This window comes from Chiroxiphia lanceolata, chromosome 1 (genome assembly GCF_009829145.1).
Source record: "Chiroxiphia lanceolata isolate bChiLan1 chromosome 1, bChiLan1.pri, whole genome shotgun sequence".
In the NCBI taxonomy this organism is placed as follows: Eukaryota; Metazoa; Chordata; class Aves; order Passeriformes; family Pipridae; genus Chiroxiphia; species Chiroxiphia lanceolata.
Genome location: NC_045637.1, coordinates 151389982 through 151411483, shown reverse-complemented (window position 1 = coordinate 151411483; position 21502 = coordinate 151389982). Strand labels below are relative to the sequence as shown.

The 21502-nt window shown below is 43.6% G+C and overlaps 1 protein-coding gene across 2 annotated transcripts in view; it reads left to right on the top strand.

Annotated features, from left to right (window-relative positions):
* The window catches only part of OXSR1 (oxidative stress responsive kinase 1), a 97483-nt gene that overhangs the window by 12873 nt on the left and 63108 nt on the right, over positions 1-21502 (top strand). For both annotated transcript variants that reach the window (XM_032695647.1, XM_032695652.1), the window contains exons 2-3: positions 6415-6527; positions 16113-16221. In XM_032695647.1, coding sequence (XP_032551538.1) covers positions 6415-6527; positions 16113-16221 — 222 coding nt within the window. The remainder of the gene's footprint in view (positions 1-6414; positions 6528-16112; positions 16222-21502) is intronic.

Genomic DNA, 21502 nt, shown 5'->3' with positions numbered 1-21502 from the left:
CCTCCTGATTTGAGGCTGTAACTTCACTTCTGGCATTGTTAACACTCTTCCTGCAGTACCAGGCTGAGTAGATGACACTTTGCTGTGATAGCTTTTTCCTCTCCACAGCTGAGCAGATGTTTTTGTCCCCTCTGTGACAGTACTAGGAATAGATACGAGTCCCATCACGAATTCCCGTTGGTTTTATTGATGCTATTTGTAATTGTCATTGTGAATTGCATCTTCCATTTTGTAGTACGAATGTGACACGTAGTGGGGAGATGGCTTGAAGAAGTACAACTGTATTCAAGGACCATTAAAATTGAATTACTTCACTCTTCCTGAATTGTGGGGCTTCTGCCAGGAAGACTTTGACATCCAGTGGACTCTTGTTACCAAGACCTCCTTGGGGAGTGGAGTATTCCCACTCCATACTGAGTTGGCTAGAAATTTGAGAGTAGGCTTTTTTTTTGCTGGCTTGTTTTTAGAAGAGGCTCATTGTTTGTGAGAGGACTCTTCTCACCAGAAGCCTCAAATGAGGTGCAGAAAATAGAGGCATCACTTTGCCTTCATAGCAAATGGACCAAACAATGCAAGATCAGTCAGAGTTTGCAATATGGTATTTAATTTCTGGTTTAATTAGATCTGTATCTGCACTGTGCTCTGTAAGAACAGTTAAGAAGTTCTATTCCCAGTCTTGTAGCTTCTAGTTTTATTATTGTATTGTCCTTGGAATGAGTAACGACAGAGCAGGGCTCCCACAGCTCTTTGGCATGAGGCTGTCAAAGAGCTGAGGCATCCAGAGATGGAGGATTCCATCCCCATGCCTGCTCTGCAGGCACGGACACAGAGTCTGTGTTGTGAAGCATTAAAGGTCTCCTGGGCTTTGGGGTACCTGGAACCTGACAGACATTGCTTGGTCCAGAGCAGCCTTGCAGGGAAGTGTTTTGTGTGCATTGTTCATAAGAGGAAAACCCGGGGGCACAATTATAAACAGAGCCTGCGTCATGAGCGGCTTTCTGGCACCGCACTCCAGATAGGGGAGGATGGATTCCAGATCTCGCTTAAAAATAGAGAGGTCGTGTGTGTGCTGGGGAATGGTGGAAAGCAGAGGGCAGGGTTGTGCAGAGGTTGTGCAGAGGCTGGGCATAGTCTAATGCTGAAGGAGACTTGGGAATATGACTTGTGGGGAGAGTTGGATTTCTTCAGCCTTAGAAGAGTTGTTGCTGTCCTCAGCTATCCAAGGGGCAAAAAGCTTTTTACCGTGTGGGTGGTCAAACACAGAAGCAGCCAAAAAGGTTGCAGAAATATCTCATTAAAGAAAATCCAAACTAGACTGAGTTTGATGCTGAGGAACCTTATCTAAGTTGAGATTTGACCCTGCTTTCATCAGGAGAGTGGACTAGAGGCCACTGGAGGTTCCTTCAAACCTAAGTGGTTTCTAACATGCATTGGACCCTGGAAGAGCATGTTTCCTCTACAGAGGGGATTTGATATGGCATTAGGATAAGGACTGATGCTCCAAGACTGTTATGGAACATGTCCCCTGTTGATTTTAACAGCTTCGTGAGCAAATGAGTTACCATGAAGGGAAAATTTCACATCTCCCAGGGTACCTGAAGTAGATTTAGAGCTTGGGAAACACTGTTTTGTGAGTCCTCTTTCCATGTAACTACTTCAAATCACCATTGCATGTGGTAGGAGAATTCTATTTTAGAGCCAGAATTTGGTGTGTGTCTTGTGACCATTTGGCACGACTGTTCCCATTGCTTAAGCAGATCCCTCTGCCAAGAGGATCTCTGGCTTCAATTGCATTTGCCTGGGAGGAGGCATTGGTGCAATTCGTCCCACTCTTACTGGGAGAGCTGCAAAGTCCTTTTGTGGCTGCAGAGATTGAGTTATCTTTGGAGACAAAGTGTGTAGGAACATGCTGTGTCCTCTGGTCAGTCCCCTGTCTTTCTGCTTCTCCAATTAGCCTTGAAATAATTGGTTTCCATTAACTCTAACAAGAGATCTCCTTGGGCTTGTCTTTATTTTCAAAAATGGAAGCTTCATGTAAGTTATGCAACTGCAGAAGAGATGGTGTCCAGCCTCCCTTGAAGGCTGATGCTGGGCTTTCATGGGGGGTTTGTCTCAGTTTAAGGAGAAGTTCAGGCTGGAGCTGTGGATGCTAAAGGTACAGGGAGAATGGATCCAGGGGAGCAGAGGAGATAACCTGGAAAAATGAGGCTTCAGTAACTGAGTACTTGGGGAGTTTTTGGTTTGGGTTGTTTTAATCCTTTCAGAGCTTGGTTTTATTTCAGAAAGAGCCATTTAATCGTAGAAACATGAAAGAAGCAGGGGTTAGAAAGGGTATGTTTTCCTCCTAAGGCAATGTTTTCTAAAGTAGGTCGTGACCCTCTTATGCAGGAATTTTGCAGCTGCTATCCTAAGGGTTGGAACTATATATGAGAGCCTACAGGGGTGAAAGCAGGAGGTATTAAGCAGATCCTAATACACATTTGGGGTCTCTGTCCTCCCCCCTCTCCCAGCCTTCAACAAAACGATCTCCTGCTTTTCAGGAATAAAGCAGCAAGCATTTGGCTGTGCCCAGTTTTATTGTTTTGCTAAGCTGTTATGCTGGAAGAGATTAACTAGGGAGCAAATTTTCTGCGAAAGCTGATCTTGAGAGAGGCGGAGGGAAGAGCCCCAGCGCTGACCTTGATCAGAGTCTTGAGTTGGGGAGTGAGTGTGAACTGAGCACGGGAACATTAACCCAGTGCTGCCCACGCCCTCGGGACCGTGTTTGGCTCTGACCTGCTGGGAGAGTTGGTGTGACCAAGCAGTGCTGCCCTGGCACAAATTGCCCTTGGGGTTTTTTCCTCATTGAAGGTGGTTCATAGCAGCCCAGGAAATCTCCTCTCTTTCCCACCATTCCCCATACATTTGTTACCTGCTCTTAAACTTTAGAAAACTTCCTTGATGGGCCTTTTCTTTTTCTCTCCGTTGGTGTCATCATCTCTCTCTATGCCTGTTTTCACTTAGCAGTGTCTTCAGCATCCTTGCTGCAGCTTCTCTCCTTTCCTTTTCTTGCCATCTTGGCATTCAACAAACAAATTGTGTGGCTTCAAAGCCTGAAGTGCCCGTGTTGCCATGTTTTCTGTACTCTTCCAAGAAGCATGGAAACCCGCCTTTGTTTGGTCCCAGGAGCACGGCACGCTGCCGCTGCCACCAAAGAGCAGCTTGCTTGTGGCACATCGTGCTGCAGCTTGGCTTAATCCTTGCCTGATACGCTTTTGAGATTTCATTGTTTCTCTATAATTAGTGCTACAGAGGAGCTGAAAGAAATGACGAATTATCGGGAGAGGGGGGAGTGGGGAGAGCAGGTGGTGATTGAACTAAACAGAGCTGCCAGAAAAGTAGGAGCAGCAGGGAATTAAATGGGAGGAGTCTCGAGTTCAGATGATTCCCTGCCATGTGCCCAGAAGGATTTAGTTTGGGATTTCATTACTGTTAAAATAATGCCACACACTCCTAACAGATCGGGTCCCTGCAGGCTGGGGCATTGTCCAAGCACTTAGTGAAAAGCAGTTTTTGCCCTCAAGTCGTGGTGAGCATTGATCCCGCAGACTCAGGGAGTGGGAAGGATCTGTAGCATGAGTGCTCCTGCTTTTAATTAGTCTGTATCTATTGTTTCTGGTAGTAACATCTTAAAAGAATAAAACAAAAAGCTATTCCTTGTGTAGTCACTTGTATAACCCCCTGGACTTCATCCTGTGAAAGATTTGGTCTACAGGAGTGATATTCCATCGGGATTGTAAGAAGCACCTCTGCCAGTTGTGCTTACGCCAGCTGGGTCTAAGTGGCACAAAAATCCCAGGATGTCATGCTGTGGGGGGAAAGCAGGAGTGTGCTGACACTACTCAGCATCTAAGATAGTCTTTGAGTACAGATACTCTCATAACAATGAGGGCTGTGCAGGCAGCTTTAGAGCTGAAAATACACACTGAAGAACTAACTGAGGAGTGAAAAGGGTTGTGTGACAAGACAATCCTCTGAGGTGCACAGTTGTATATTCTTAACAGGGTCTGGCTTGTGTTTTCAGCCTCTATTACTATGCACCAAGACATCCAAAGAAAGAAATCATAATACTGGCGCTTTGAATGTGTCAGCAGCAACATTTCTTCTGGGATCTAACACTTTCCAAAGAAATTATACCGTGTTTGTTTTTTATTCTGACTTCCAAAAGGCAATTGCAGTTAGGGAGACCAGCAGTGCTAGGAAGTGCAAACTCACTTCTGCCTTTTGCCAGCATTTCTGTGTGCTCTGCCCTCTTTGTCTTGAGTCTTTATGTGTTTTTACTGTTTTTACCCACCAGAGAAGCTGCAGAAAAAACTTAGGAAAGCAGGTACTGGGTGGAGAGGAGCAGGTCAGTGCCACCCAGGATTCCCAGTGGATGGGAATACGTCTGTGCTGGGACTGCTGCTTTGCTGCTGGATTCCTGCACCTGCTGCTTGCCAGGCAAAGCGACCACAGGGAGTGTGTGTGGAGGTTTGCTTTTGGAATGTTTGTCCCCTGCTTAATGTTGTGTGTCTCAGCCCTGCTCCTGGCAGTGTAGCCAAACTCTGCTGTCAAAACCTCCCCACTTTGCTCTTTTTGAGTGGTTTGTGTTAAATATCTGCCCAGACTCCTACATCATCTCCAGCTTTTGCTCAAGATCCTGCTTGTAACACTCAAATTTCATTTTCAAAGTCCCTTGTAAATATTTTTGGTACTATTGCTGTCTTTTTATTCCACCTAAGCTTTGCTTTGCTCCGTGCTCTGAAAAACTTGTGCGAGTAATAAATGGCCTCAGTCTTGAACTTCTTAAAAACCCATTTGCTTTGTGAAATAGTTCAGCTTTAGCAACCTTAGCATTTTGTGTTCTGCACATTGTTGCCTTCTGGGATTAAAATGTAAACTCCTGAGTGCAGGGAATCCCTGGCAAGCTGATGCTGTTGTCCAGGGTGCACTGGCAATGCCATATAAAGTGAAGTCAAAGTCCTGTAGCTCCACTGTAGCAGGTTCTGGTTGAAGATTAGAGGAGCAGTGTCCCACAGTTCAGGACTTTTCAATTTATTTCAGTGTGACTTTGAATGGAGAAGTTTTTCTGTATGGATTTCAAGCTCTTTCCCCCCACCGGAACTTTATTTGAATTTATCTTGGTGCAACTTGGTGTGAGAAGAATATTGATGGTGGTTGTAGGGAGCTTCAGTAGCCTTTGTTTGAAGATGAGATTGAAAACTTTTGCCCCCAGTTTATGTGAATGTACTAGACAAAAATCACAAAGCTTGCAAAAATATGCTTTGTCTGAATTTCAGAATCTGGAAGCAGTTTTTATAGTGTTAGGGACAGGAGAATCTGGTAAAATATGTGTGTTACTGCAAAATGCAGAATAGTTGTTCTCATCTCTCTCCTCAGCCTAAATGGGCTCATGAGTTATGCCTGGGATAATAAACAAAATAGCTGTGAGTTTATTTTTACTAGCATTTTTTAGGTATTGGCAATAGGAAGCTCTTGAACTATTTTCCACCTATCCTACCTCCTTTTTTATTAATTTGGATTTACTCTTTTCCAGTGAAGTGTGTAAATGTGGGGAACCAAGATGAAGGTAGAAAGTAAAGTAACAAGGTGTCCTATTGATGAGACGTGAATGTTGCATCAATTTTTGGAGGCCAGCAAAAATAGACTTAACATCAACTAGATTTGAAGTCTCACTGTTGCAATCTCCTTTTGATATCAAAGGGTATGATACTGCTGAGCAGTTTAAATCCAGAACTCTTATGCCTGATTGTAGCAGTTTGAACAACTGTACATTAAAATGCAGTATTTTTTCCCTGTTGGAATTTAAATGTTCTCTGGCTGTGGTTCTCAACCCAGACAGTGAGGCGGTGTGAGAACTGGAGCTGAACCTGCTTGAATGAAACCTACCTCGTGTCTTTGCATAAAATGAGGAGAGATGAGAGCAGCAATTAGTACCTAAAAATATTTGAAAAATCTCATTAGTTTTGGTAGCAAAGACTGTGGCTTGTTTTGACACTTTGGGTGAATACATCAGGTTAAAAGGCTGTGTGACCTCAGTGGCATTGCTTTTAAAAGTACATGAGTAGAATCACTCCTCTGTTATAAGGAAGCTGGAGTCTGGATGGGTTTTTTTGTCTGCACAGCTGGAACGATCCCTGGAAGGGATCATAAAGATCCACTTGTTTCCCTTCGGTTTGCCCAGTACTTGGCTGTGGCAGCCGAGCTGACCCATGGGGCTGCACAGACCTGAGTGGGGAGACCTGGAGAGCCTTCACTGGGTTTTCACCTGGCTCTGCTGTCTTTACTCTCTGGCATTTGTAATTTTGTTGTCTGGCCTCTCTCCCTTCCTGCTGAAGTCCGTAAGATGTTGCTGACTCTCTTTTTCACCCACAGGGAGTGGAGCGACTGCGGTGGTGCAGGCGGCCTTCTGCATTCCGAAGAAGGAGAAGGTGGCAATTAAACGGATCAATCTGGAGAAGTGTCAGACGAGCATGGATGAACTCCTGGTATGCAACCAAAATTGTCTGGGGAGTTGTATTTCTGTTATCCCTGAAATATCTCTTTGCCAAGTGCCTTAAACAGCCTTTCCTGAGGTGGGGTGAAGGTGAGGGGACTTGACTGACTCCGCTAGAGGCAGCTCAGTTGTCCTGGCTGTGGGACACGGTACTTAAAATGTTAAAAAGATCAACTGTTGCAGAACTTCATACTGTTTGTTTAGAGCTAAGCACTTTGTATAATATAATCCCTTTGTTTTGAACAGAGTTAATGTGCAAGTGTGAAGCTCAGCTGTACCCACCAGAGCTCTGTGGTTTGAAGGGGTCCAGAGCTACATGCTTCCAGAACCTTTACAATTTAAGGGAATGGCTTTGCTTTCTTTTCCCTTCCTGCAGTTCTTTACATTTTTTCCCCTTCACCTGCAAAGAGAAAAACTAAATGAATTAGCTGTTGTTCCTAATCTCTCTCTGGTTCTGATGCCAGCTAAAGGGATCACTGACATACTGCAGGCTGCCATATGGAAACCCCTTAATTCCGAGTTCAGGACAGGAGAGAGTCCTTTGGAGCTGTAGCTCCATAATTTCCTTCTGCTGTTTCTCTTCTCAAGGTTATCTCAATGAAAAACAGATTCTTGCAGAGGTAGCCGTGGTAATTGAAACTGCCCTTTTCTCATCTGACTCAGATGTTGCTGGGCTTGGTTTTCTCCTCTCCCTGTGTGTGTGACCTGGTGCTTCTGCAGTGCTGCAGTTGTCACCTCACACGTGGAAGATCCCTGGATTCAAGCCAGGCAGAAATGGACATTCCTGTGAACATTGAGGTGTCTCCACTAAAATGAGAAAGCTCTCTGGGGTCAAACTTTCTATAGAAAATATTGGCAGAGTAAAAACTGGGGAGATGAGGCCTTGTACCATCTTTTCTTCTAAAGCAACTGTCTAGGATTTTTATAATACTGCCTGTCTGTCCACTTACAACAACTTCTATAGTGTTACCTCAGGCACTTGTTTTTGTGGTTGCAGTTAGAAAGTAAAACGGGCAGAATTTGGGAATCCTGGTGAACTGTACACCTGTATGATCTTCAGCAAATCACCTGAACCATGGTTCCAGTTTCTATTTAGTGACTAATGTTATTTTTATCATTATAGGTATCTGCAAATCTGCCCTTGTAAGGAGGAAAGGCTCCATCCAAGCTGTCACATTTTCGTGCTTCTGTGAAGGGTTGCGTGTAGGACTCTTAAGGTGGCCTCTGTGCAAATCCTCTTATGGCTCATGCTGGTTGTAGGAGTTCAAGATCTCTTCCCTTTTCACAGTTGGTCTTTTTGTCCTGATACCAACCCTTGGAACCCTTTTCAAGCCTTTTATGTGGCTTGTCCATACTGCTCTCAGCTGTATTCCTGACTGCATTATCACGATGTAGTAATTGAGATTGTCAGTCTTTGAGTAATGGCCAATTCTGGCTAAAAGGGTTGGGTTCAGAAAGAGATGCTGTGCACACTTGGCATGTAATTTTATATGAGTACTTCTAATTGCATATTTTAAATCCCTGGCTGACCTGGTGCTCACAAGGATTTTTCCTGTTATGGGTAGGATTGCAGTGTCTTGCTGTTGTCAGGTCTCTGGAGCTTCCAGTTTTGTGACCAGGTCTCACCAGAGTGAGTCCTTCTCTAGGCTTGGGTATGCAATTATTCTTGAACCTAAAGTCATGGTGGAGGGGAGAGGATGATTCTGAGCTGTAGCAGCTTCCTGGGGCACTGGCTGCTGAGGTAGACATGTTGTGTAAAAAGTGTTTTCTCTGGGTTTGTTTTGAACTTGTCAAGTTTATGGGATGTTGATTCCCAGTGCAAGAGCCAAAAGGATGGAAGTTCCTGATTTCTCTGCTCTGTGCTCTTACCTTCACTTCTTTTTATCTTGCTTCCATATTTGCTTCTTCCCTAAAGTAAATATTCTCAACTTTTACAGTCTTGTAGTCTCCCTTCGTGGCAGTTTCCCCAATTAGTTTTATTAACTTTTTTGAGCAACTACTTCTTACTGAAGGATTGTATGGTTTTTGGTTTTTTTCCCCCAAGGAAGGTAACTATAAATCCTTGCAGATTACAGTTGTTTAAAGCAGCAAATGCAAATAGCAAGATGATGAGTTCATACTGGGGTGTGTTATACCCCCTCCTTGCTTTCTTCTCTCCCCCTGTGCAGTTAAAAACATGAGCTGGCCTTTCACTAGCTCTCTTTGCTCTGGAGGCATCTGAGCACAATAGTCAGCTCACTGTGAACTTTGCTGGACTGCCTGGGGTCAGGACAGTGCTCTGGTGTTAGAGCAGTGCCCTCTCATCGGGCAGTGAGGTAGCAAAGGGAAGACTGTGCTTAAATGATTTTATAATTATTTTTCTACAGTGCTTCAGACCCATAGCCTTCTCTTTATTCCCAGCTAAAGGATAAAACAGTTGCTTGGGAGAGGGTAGGGAGAGCAGCAAACATTTCTGCCATCCTGATAGGGATGATTTGGTTCTTGTCCATCTCTTTCAATGTCCGTGCTGCTTAGTGGTTGGCACTTCCACTGCTTGGGATGGAGGAGAAGAGGAAGGTTAATTTGGAGTGGGGTTAGGAAATGCAGTGTGAGTGGCTCTATCACCAGCTGAACGCATGAGTGGCCTTGAGCTTCCTTGAGCCTAGCATGTTCCCAGAGGCCAGGAAATCCAGGACCGCCTTCTGGCTTGTGGAGATGCCATGCTTAGAGTGATTTGAGTCGTATGACTTGGCTTGTTAAAGGTATTGATCTTTATCCTTGTATTTCAACACTTGAACCGTGTGGGTGGTCAGGGATAACCTGCACGCTTTGCATACTCTAGGTTAATGCAATGGATTAATTTATTGTGCTACAGGGTATGGAAAATGCAGGAAGGACCAATTTTTTGAATTAAGAGCTAGCCAAGTCAAGGGCATTCAGCTCTTCAGCTGAAGTACTAATTGCTGTGAAGAATGTAGGCAGCAGGAGTAGTGCCATGCAGAGATGTGCTTTTTTTCTAGCCCAGCTACTGAATTAGGTGATGTTAATCAGGAATTTATTTCAGTGCTTGATTTCTGTCTTTTTCCCTGTATGTTTTTGAATGCTCCCAGATCCTTCCTGCATGTGGGATTCAGCTGACAGCAAAGTACAATATAGCTTGTAATGATTGTTACTCAGGGGTGTGACTGGGAGTGGAGTGTAAGGAGAGGTGGTCAGATACAGTGTGGCCTACAATTCATCTTGGACTTCTTGATTTATAACTGAAGTTCTGCTTCTTATTTGTCTTGCAGCCCAGGGTAGTTAACAAGCATGTAGCATTTGGTGTGTGTTTGAAAGCAGTCTGCCCATGTGTTGTACTTCACAGCTGCACACTGTTCAGTGCTGTGTTTTGCTCTTACTCTTTTCCATTGTGGGATGCTGGTTGCTTTGCTGCTGTTGCCAATCCTTGAAACACAATGGTGTAACATCTGCCTCAAAATAACCCTGCCTCCAGCTTTTTTCTTGTATAAGTGTTTTCTTGTTTTAAAAAATTACTAATCTGAAAGGCCCTAAACCTCCCCTCTGCCCACAAACTCCACTTCATTTTCATGCAATTAAAGCTGAGTTTTCTTTCATCCAGATGTTTGGGTTTTTTTTTCCTTCGTGAGTAGCAGATGATGTGGATTGTCACCTTAGCAGTTACCAGGAATGCTGAACAGCAGAGAGGGCAACATAAGCTATGGGATATTTTACACTGGACTAGGATGACTCAACAGGAGACAGGTTAAGGAAAGAGCATGGCAGATGTGGTGTTTCTGCTCCTAGGAAGAGATTCCAAATTCTAATAGGACTGGGCCTGACAGGTCTGCACACAAGAAGAGTGAAGGGAAAGTACAGCTCTTCCACTGCTGTGGTCAGAGGGCAGTTGGGGAGGCAGAGGGAACAAGTTGAACTGCAGTAAATCAGAAATGTCCTTTAGAATTTCATGGAATTAACCTGGAGAACTTCTGCCAAAAATACGGAGATCAAACATTGCGTGAGATTAAATAAATCAACCTATAGTTGAGAAGGTTAAATTAGATAGGATTTAAAAAAAGGATTATGAACTCCCCTGGTTTAAAGCATAAGCCAACTGTTAACTGCCCAGGCTTAGTCAGAAGTCTCCCCTCTGGGCAGATAACTCTGTAACTGCTTTTTATAGGGTTTTTACACCTTCTTTTGAAGACTTGGACAGGATATTGAGCTGCCTTTGATCTGACAGAGCAGTTCCTACAAGTGGATTAACCAGACTGTATGGTTGTTGGGAACAAAGCAGCAGGCTGGTGTAGTAGTAGTACAGACCTTTCATCCATGTGTATCATCTGATGGGAATTGCCATTATAATTCCATTTTCAGGTCTGAGGACCTTTGCACTTACCCCAGGGGAAAAAGTCCCCAAGTGTCAATGCCAGGGAATCTGATGTATAATATGTGGCTTCTGCATGGTCATTTGATATGCCATGTTGTGTGTTTCTTGCATGATAGGATTGCAGCTTTACACAAGACTTAAACCTACACTGGGTACAGCTTGGTTGTATTGCTTTTCAAAGCAGCAACAACAGAAATAGTAGTTGCTGGGCTGGTTGAAGTTTTTGTTGTTGTTGTTGTTATTGTTGTTTTTTTGTTTTGTTTTATTTTAGTAAAGTTCAGTAAGAACATCAGGATTAATGGTGCATGAAATCCTGAATGTAGAATGTCTTTCTTCACTTGTACTGGATGAGCATGAGATGGTGCATGTAAAGAACTTCAGTGAGTTCACAGTTGTCTGTGGGGACTAATCACACATTTAAAGCTTTGTTGAGCTGTAAGCACCTAGCATTGATCTGAACAACTGAGGGTCAGTGATAGGTTAGCTGGTGATGAGGGTAAAGCTGTCAGTCACTTGCCCATTTGCTTGGTGGCTGAAACCAGTAAAAATGGCTGTGGATGAGCTGCTACACCATAACTCCTAAATGTTTGCTTCCTTCAGTAAGTTGTCACTAATACTGCATGAATTAATGATCCACTGAATAATGCTGAAGAGTAAGAGTAGCCATCGAAATGGGCAACTGCTGAATGACTTGCCATGGGGGTGTTTTGTTCCCATCACCTAAGATTAATTAATGATGAAGTCTCTTTATCCCTTTCAGAATTGTTTCTTTTCCACCATCATTCTAGGGCTTATCTAACCCCTCTTTACTCATGCCACTCTAGCTCTTGTAGCCACATCTTGAGGTAAGGAGTTGAATAATCCAGGGAGTGGAAGTTGAATCAGAATCTCTGATTTTAAGCTTTTTGCATTTTTTGCACCTCCTTATAAAAACATCTCTCAAATTGATTGTGATGGAAGAACATGTTTGGGTTTTTTTTTTTCTTTGTTGTTATGCTTATGTTTTGAAAGAGGAATGAATTAATATTCTCAATTTTCCAACCTTTTAGCTAAACCATTTGAATTTCAATTGGAGCAAAATGTGAACAGTTATGGCTGCCTGTAGGACTGGGGCTATAAATCCTGCTTTAAAAGGATGAAGAGCAGCTTTAATGCTTTATCTCTCAGCTGAAATCTCATGGTTTATGATCTTTGCCAGCCATAGTTGAAGCACTGGTGTTTTCAAGGGGTGATCACATCTGACCTCCTTTGATTTCTCCCCAAGCTGTGCTTTTCCTTCCCCAATTCTCTTATGGTCGTGATTGCCTTCAAACAGGGCAGTCAAGCTGGCAGCTTTCTGGATTCCTCTGAAGTTGCAGGTAGCCACATGAAAGCATTCTGCTGCTGTGCTCTATCTCTTGAGTTCATGTCAACATGTAGGAAGTAAAACTAAATAAAGCACGATTTTTATCCTTGTGTTTGAGAGCCAAGTGCCTTTGAAGCAAACCTCAGGGGCAGATAAACACAAAGAGTAGAAGGTGATGATGTGAACAGAAAACACCATTAAGAAAGTTGAGCTGTAGCTAAAACAGCCTTACCTGCTCCTATTAACTCAAACTTCAGTTATAAGGCAGTGGGCAAATAAACCCTCTTCCAAAACAGCAGATCTCCAGAAGTATGTCTGACTTACAGGAGACTAATAGGTTTCTTGTGATTCTAAATTATACTTCACAGCAGTTTTATTACTGTTTTGCAAGCCTTGAAATGTTTCTTTTATTGCCAGTAGCAGTACTGAAAACATTTGTCAGAACCCTTAATGGAAGCCATGGAGGCATTTAGAGCTAATCCCAGTCTATTTGCTTTTGGTGTTTGACAATGCAGATATTTTTAATATCTTGCCCAGGGTGAGCATGTAACCATTTCCAAACCATTGCCTGTGTCTAGACATGTTGTTGTCAGTAATTCATTCTCCATAGCTGAGCAGAAAGCAGAGCACTTTATGGGAATTGGCAGGAGGGCTGTCTCTCATCACTGGAGCCACGGAGTGTGAGGGGTGTTGGATGGAAGAGCTGCCCGTCACCCACCGGATCTGCTCGTGGCTTGGGGGGGTCTGTGTCAAGTGACCCATGACTGTTGGCACAGAGGGAATAAAGCAACATTTCCAGCTTAAAACTTGCGTAGAGCAGCCCAGATAAATGCTGGTGTTTAGCACTGACGTAATTACAGAGGTGTGGAAACCGCTGAGATTTTTATTAGGAGTCTTCCAATAGAGTTTTGATGCTGAGGAAAATAAGGGAAGCAGAGCTGTAGCTCAGTTATCTCGGGATAGCAGTCTTGTTAAGAGGGTAGGGAGAGGAAACCTCTGCCTGCTTTGACTTTGTTGTGTTTAAAGAGCATCAAGCTCTCGAAAAAGCTTTAGAAATAGTATTAAAGCTGTGCTTACTACCCAAAGAAGGATTGTTGCTACATTTTATCCCCAACTGCTCCCTCGTTCTGTAAGTATGCATTTGAGCAGAGCTTCCCAGTGATCCTTGACTGGGATTCCTGCTTTAAGAGCAGCCCTTCAGCCCTTGCATTTGTGCTGCTGGAGCACAGACTGTGCATGCACAGCAGAGCTGGCTGGGTTTCAATTATGCCAGGAAGCATTTTAACACAAATCCTGCTGTGATTTGCCACCATCACTTAAAACAATTGTATGTGCTGAGCCTTCAGGATGTTGGTACCGTCTTTGGGGTGAAGAGGAACCAAGCTTTGATGTAGGTGTGAGATTAGCCTAGAAAACTGCTGAAAATGAGGTGGGGATCTGTGGGTGGGAGGAAAAGTCTGCCTGGCTGCTGCTCCTTCTGATTGGTATTAATGTAAAAACATTGAAAATCATGGGCTGTGATGCAGTTAATTATTCAGAGCTGTGCTACACTGTGTGAGAAATGGATTAATCTGCCTGTGTTACACATCCTCTGGCTGACAGAGGTGTTTAATTGCATAGATCAGGTTTGTGATTATTTATTTTCCTTCTTTGTGCACCAAAGCATATGACAGGCTTGAGCTATTTTTCTTTAATTTATTTATTTTGTTAACTGTGCTTCCCAGCCTGGGGAGCAGATTGTGGTAGTGAATGAGAGAGGAAGTTCTTGAAAAATAATAAAATAGTAACTAAGTGTTGCAAAATGCCTGAAAAAGGCCATTTTACAGGGTTGTGCAAATGGCAAAGATCTGATCCAGGTCTAGGCTCTGAAGTAAACTTGGTCCAGACTTTGTCTCATTGCCTCCTGAACTGCAGTGGAATATACACTAATATATATAAAATATGCAATGTTTGTGTATATTTCTTGCATTACTCTTTTGATCTCCCAGGGAGCTGCTTCAAAATATTTTGAATGGTCTAGCTAAAAAAAAAGATAAAAGCAGATCCTGTAGATCATTTCTGAATGGTGGGTTTGGGACAGGTCTGGCTGATAGGATGGATCACCAGTCCTGCCTGCTGCTTTCTGCCTCAGTTTCCTCTGGTGCCACTTGTGCACATGTGGTGTTTTTTAGTTGTCAGAGAGAGAACTATAGAAAGCCACAGAAAACCCCAAAGCTGCTGATTTATTTCCTTTTTGAAAAATGGCTTGATACAAGTGAATGTTTGCAAGGAAGGGAGCTGGAGCTGTCAGAGTAAGCAGAGGATATTGTTTTAGGCTGTATTTATTTTCACAGAGTGGTTTTTAGGCAAAGAGTGTCTACATGGAGATGAATAGCCTATTCCCTACTCCTGAAATATCCTTTCCTGTTTAGAAGGATTCTTCTTTAATCTGCTTGTTGAAGTTTCCTGGAAAGTTGGTGCCTCTTCTGGGGAAGCAGAAAGAGGAACCTGTTGCTTTGGATTCCTCAAATGCACCTACTCCCTGAAAAGCAGTATTAAGTGGATAAATCAACATGAGCCTGTTCCTTTGGAGCTGTGATTGCCAGCTAAAGCCTTGCCAAGGGGAAGCAGTTTGCCTTTGCGCTGTACTCGGTCACAAGCAGAGCTTTGCACGTGAGCAGGAGAATGTGCTGCATTTGTGGGGTGTCCTGGACATGAGTGAATTCTTCTCAGAGCTCTCTCTTATATTTCATACCAGGGAGGTCTTGTGCTTAGAGGGAGGAAAGGATCAGGGTGTGAAGGACCCTTGCTCTCCTCCTTCCCCTCCTTTGGGATTATGGGGTCAGCTAAGTCTGTGTCATGGGGAAGAGGCTGACAGTGAGCAGGGATTAAACCTTCGAAAAGTGAGTGGCATCCACGTGTTCAGTGAAGGAATGTCTTAGCTGAGAGTTGAAGTTTGGGGTATGAGGGTCTGCTGTGGGTGATGCTGGAGGGAACAACTTGACAGGTTGGGGAACTTGGCTGAAGGTACAACTTGGCTAAAGCACAGTGGCTCAGCTGGGTGCAGTGCAGGGTGCCAGGCTTGGCTTCAGGGATGGCTTTTGTCTATGGACAGCCAAGAAACTGTGAGGCTTTCTGTCCAGACTGGTGATTTGTGCTTACATAATGAAATCAATCAATGCTTTCTGTGGTGGTGTTCCTGCCCAAAACCTGGAACACCTCTACCCTTAACCCATAACCAAATCTAAGACTAAGCACGGTCAAAACTCAAAACAGTTTAATGTCTGAACATATTTCATGTTGTCCTCCATCTGTAGTAGCTAATGACTTTCTAATCTTAAAGTGATTTCCCTCTTCTTCCAGTATGACAAAGGATACAGCTGTCCTTTGTGCCTTCAACCTGATTGAGCTAAGCCATCTGCTTTCCTGCTGGGAAGAAACATTAGGAATAAGAGGCCTTTTTTTCCCAGAGGTGGATATTTCCCTTTCTCATCCAAATGATAGTCTTCAACAGATTAAGCATCTGTTGTGTAATGTCTTAATGAAAGGAGAAGTCAACAGGAACTTCTTAGGTCAGAGATGTGTGAATTCTTGGGAATAATTGTGTTGTGGCTGCATGCAGGTGTTCTGGTTGCCACCACTTCGTTGCCCTTGACGAAGACTTCTTGGTCAGTTTTTTCTTCCTTCTGGACAGGCAGGCAGAGCACCCTAAAGTATCTTTGATGCAATCTGAGTGTTTAGAGTATTTTTGGATTTCCTTTGTTTAGCTTCGAGTTATCCTTTTCCTTTGCACCCTCTTTGTGTCTTGAGGAAGATGAAGATAACTTCTGTGCCTGAGGGGTAATAATCACTGGGTCCAACTGCTAATGCTTTATTTTTCTCTACAGAAAGAAATTCAAGCCATGAGTCAGTGCCATCACCCCAACATTGTATCTTACTACACATCCTTCGTGGTGAAAGATGAGCTTTGGCTGGTGATGAAGTTACTTAGTGGAGGTGAGTGGTGCAATTTCTTTACCCTAAAAGGCAACGTAAAAACCTGTCTTCCTGTAGTACCCTTTCCCTTATTTACCTCCTAAGCTTCCCACTTGTGAATTAAGTCATTTCATAGACTCGTAGAGTTTAGGTTGGAAAAGACCTTTAAGATCATCAAATGCAACCATTAACCCAACCTTCCCAAGGTCACCACTAAACTGTATCCGTAAGTGCCACATCTGTATGTCTTTTAAATACCTTCAGGGATGGTGACTCCTGCAGACTGCCTGGGCAGCCTGTTCCAATGTTTGACAACGCTTTCCATGAAGAAATTCTTCATAATATCCAATCAAAACTTCCACTGTGCAACTTGAGGTCATTTCCTCTTGTTACCTGGGAGAAGAGCTTGACCCCCACCTGGCTACAACCTCCTTGTAGAGAGTGATGAGGTCTCTCCTGAGCCTTTTCTCCAGGTTAAACACCCCCAGCTCCCTCAGCTGCTCCTCATCAGACTTGTGCTCTGGACCTTTTCCAGCTCCACTGCCCTTCTCTGGACCTGCTCCAGCACCTCAATGTCTTTCTTCTCATGAGGGGCCCAGAACTGCACACAGGACTTGAGGTGCCTCACCAGTGCCGAGTACAGGGGCAGAATCACTTCCCTGGTCCTGCTGGCCACACCATTCCTGATACAAGCCAATGGATGTCATTGGCTGTCTTGCCCCCCTGGGAGCACCTGGCTCACGTTCAGTTACTGTCAACCAGCACTCCCAGGTCCTTCCCCACTGGGCAGCTTCCCAGCCACTCTTTCCTAGCCTGTAGCACTGCCTGGGGTTGTTGTGACCCTAGTGAAGGACCTGACACTTGGCCTTGTTGAACCTCATACCATTGGCCTCAACCCATCTCTCCAGCCTGTCCAGATCCCTCTGCAGAGTCTTCCTACTCTCCAGCAGATCAATGCTCCCACCCAACTTGGTGTCATCTGCAAACTGACTGAGGGTGCACTCGATCCCCTTGTCCAGATCATTGATGAAGGTGTTAAACAGGACTGGCCCTGATGGTGAGCCCTGGGGGACACCACTGGTGACAGGCTGCCAACTGGATGTAGCACCATTCACCACCACCACTCTTTGACCTTGTCCATCCAGCCTCTTTTTACCCAGCCAGTTTCTCTGGCAGAAAGCTGTGGGAAATGGTGTCAAGGGCTTGACTAACAGTGTAAGAGACAACATCCAGAGCCTTTCCTTCATCCGCAGTCTGGGTCATCTTGTCATAGAAGGAGGTCAGGTTGGTCAAGCAGGACCTGCCCTTCACGAACTCACACTGGCTGGTCCTGATCACCAGGTTGTCCTGTATGTGTCCTGTGATGGCACTCAAGGTGATCTGCTCCATGATCTTCCCTGGCACTGAGGTCAGACTGACAGGCCTGTAGTTTTGTTCATCCTCCCAGCCCTTCCTGTAGATGGGTGTCATATTTACCAACCTCCAGTGAACTGGGACCTCCCTGGGGAGCCAGGAATGCTGGTAAATGTTGGAAAGTGGCTTGGGGAGCACTTCCATCAGCTCCCTCAGTACTGTTGGGTGAATCCTATCGACACGTAGTCTCGTGTGTGTCTAAGTGGTGAGTGGTGTAGCAGGTTGCTAACCTTGGATTTCCCCTTGGATTATGGGGACTTCATTCTGCTTCTCCATTCCTGTCTTCCAGCTCATGGGGATGGGTAAATATTAATAAAAGAAATAAATATTTTAAATACATGAATAACAATATTTAACTTGAACCCATTGAGCTCAGAATTAGCTTCTCATGGTATGTACATCACTAGTAACATGTGAAATATGTGACAGTGTAGCTTTTTAAAATCACTGCATAGTTTACACAGAGCCAGGGAAATTTCCTCTTTCTGGGTTTATTCTCTCTGACACTGGAGAAACAGCTTTTTTTGATAGTGTTAAAAAGTTCTTATCAGTAATGTTTTATTCGATGTCATAATATTTTCCAGGATCCCTGTTTAAGTTACAGTTGAGACAAGAAGTGGAATCAAGTTCTGGATAATAACACAAAGGACTGTTGCTAAATCTTAGGCCTGTGTTTAGGAAGACTTCATTTTCCTGGCATCCTAGTAAAAAGGAATTGAAAACTGAAAAAAAAAAAAATCCCTGTTTTCTCACTTTCAAACAAAAACTTCTTGGCTTCTCTATTCTTGGCTTAATTCTGAAAACTGTAAAATGCCAGAAGATGATGTGGAAAAATCTGGCTAAACCTGTTGGCTTTTTCCACAAGAGCTCAACAGTGTCCATAAAACATGTGTCTTTGAAGATGTTCTTTAGAGGATTTTAGCAGTTCTGTTGAGGGAAATCTCATTTCATACCAACTTAAGTCTGTCTTAAAGGGTTTTTAATGTCTCCTGTGTTCTTGTGTCGTTCAGCAATACTCTGTCTTTTCTTGGAGGGACATGTAACAGGTCATTAAAGATATGATGGCTGGTTGTGTGTGGAAAAGAGTCCCCTGCCGGCTTAGAGCAAGTTTTGGTGCGTGTATAAAATGTGTATCTATGGGAATGTTTCCACAACATGAGGAAATGGCATTTCAGGGGTGCTGGAGATGCAGCAGCAATGGGCTTGGCCTTTTCCAGAAGAGTACACAACCTCTTTGAAGAAAATGCACAGCTGCCTCAGTCATTTCACAGCAGTTTTCTGTCTGAATCAAGTCACGAAGAGGCTCATCCTTGAACCACCAAATGCTGTTTCTGTTTGTTCTCAATTTTGTGTGGAGGTGGTTTTTTTTTTTTTATGTAAAGCTGGGAAAAAGTCAGGCTCTTTATGGACCATCATTTCATTATTGAGGCACCACAGATGTAAAGACTATGCTGGAAAATTTCTGGAAAAATAATCACTGCTTCAGAACCAGCCTCTTGGAGGTGTGAATGAAGACCTGCTTCTCATTTAATATTCCTTTTTAATGGGCTTTTATGTTATACAGCCTGATAATTGATCCTTGTTCAGCTCTGGCATTCAGTGGGGGACTTCCAGTAAAGCAGTGCTAGGAAATTTCACTGCTTTTTACTCTGTTGCATATGTTGGAGACCAAGGTCAGACAATAAAAGACAGACTAGTGTAATTCTTCCCCCTCCCAACATTTCTGGGAGTCTGTTAAATTTTCTCACTTAAAATCAATCATTTGAGGGCTGGAGGAATTGCTAAAGTAAATGGAAAGAGTTTGAGAATGACCTGGCAGTTTCTAAGCACTCTAGAAGGTACCTTGAGAGGTATTTTTCAGCTGTTTTCACTTTATACTTTTTTAAAGTCTGTGCTTGAGAAATCTCAGATCTCATAGGCAAATTCTACAGGACGGTCTTAAGGATGGAGAAAGAAACTTGTGTTTGGAGCTTTCTGACTGAAGAGCTTTTTCATTCACTTTTAATGAGACTATTTTCAGTTGGTTTTAGGCTGAGTGATTTATGTAACAAGAGACACTTTTAGCACTGCTTCTCATTCCTTTGAGCATAGTCCTTATCAGTAATAAAGTGTCTCATTTTGCTGTCATCTGTCATCCAGTGGGAAAAATAATGACCTGGGTTTCTCAACGGGAAAAACCTTTGGGCTGGTTTATAAATCAGAAAGCAAAAAAAAAACCACAAACAAACCAACAAGAACAACAAACAAACAAGAACCAACCAAACAAAAAGCCCAAACAAACAAAATTAAAACCAGGATGCAGCCTAACTCTTTCGTTCCACCGAACTACTCAGGAAGTGTGGACTGAGATTTGTACATCCCAGTGAGCACATGTGAAATGTGTTTTGATGTCCATTCTGTATCTTGATTGTGAGTTTTGTACTTGAGAATTTATTCTGGGTAAAAGTTCAGAGTCTTAATTGCTTCTTTTCCATCAGTGTACGCTGGCGTGTGCTTTCAGGCTGAAACTAGTTTTAATTTCAGCCTACTTACTCTGACCTTATTACTTTGATAAACAGCCCACAAGACAGCCCAGTCTGTAATGCAAGCCTTTTTTGTTGTTGTTGTAAGTGCAGTTTAATTTATTTTCTGGCTGCAGTCTTTTTGATGAAATCCTAATCTAGCCATACATGCAAGTGTTTCAGAGATGTCTCTAAGGGAAAATACTCTAAATCCATGGAGTGCTATTGTCTGACAGTGCCTGGCTCCTCTGAGCTGGCAGACAGTGCCCTCAGAGGTACCTTAATTACCTGACTGACACTGTCACTGAAACAGAGCTATTTGTCTCCACAAGTGCTGTGTTGGTGGAAGATACTGTTTTGTGTCTTTGGAAATCTCCAGCAGTGAGGAGGTGATGTGCTGGGGAGCAGCACAGAGCTGCTGATGTGCACCAGAGCCCAGTCAGGCTGGTTGGAATCACTGCTGGGAGCAGTTTGAACTGGCAGATTTGACACCGGAGCAGGTGTGGAGTTGCCGATGGCAGAAACGTGGCTGTGATGAGATCCAGCTGGTCCTGACAGGAGGTACCAGTGTGTCCAGTTACTGTGACACCCTCTTTCAGATGTGGTGACGTGTGTCTGTGTCAGCTTTGTGAGGTATCTGCTGTTTTCTGTTCCCTTCGGTAGAAATTTCAGACCCTTTTCTCTAATGATGGAAGTTTTGTGGGGATCTAAGCTGAGCAATGTCAACTTGACACCCCAGCCTTTGGGTCCGGTGTTACTCCAAGCTAAACTCCAATGGCTATTTCTAGACAACTGCTGACCTGCTCTTTGCCTCCCTGGCATTCCCCTGTCATGAATTTTACTCATGCCTTTTTAAAGCCAGCTGAAGCCCAGTCCTGCTCTCAAACTCTTGTGGCTTTTTAGTAGGAAGAGGAGCAGCTGTCCTTTTGTTCTTATGCTTTTACTGGCCGTGACCTGCTTGCTCTTCTAAATTCTCACTGCTTTTAACAAGAGCTCTCATTTCACAGGTGACCCAGGGCTGTAGATAACTCTGTAAAACAGTTGCTGCTATGAAACAGCTGGCTCTGGTGACTTGCTACATCACACAACAATTTTTACTGTCCTAGCCCACAGCCAATGAAACCTCTAAAATATTTTTAAAACTGTGTGCAAATCCTTTAAATATTGAAACATTTCCAAATGGGGCTCTTGGATATTCTGCCTTCTGGAAGCCTTCTAATTAAATCTGCTAAGGAGATTACTGTATTGAAATAGTTAAACCTTTTATTTTCCAAAAGTTTTACAGATTATCTGATCAACTTCTTACTTCAACCTTTGATCTCAAGTTCAGCAAGCCAGACCAAAAAGGAGGTAGGCAAGTCTTAGGTCTCCACTGGGGACACAGGACA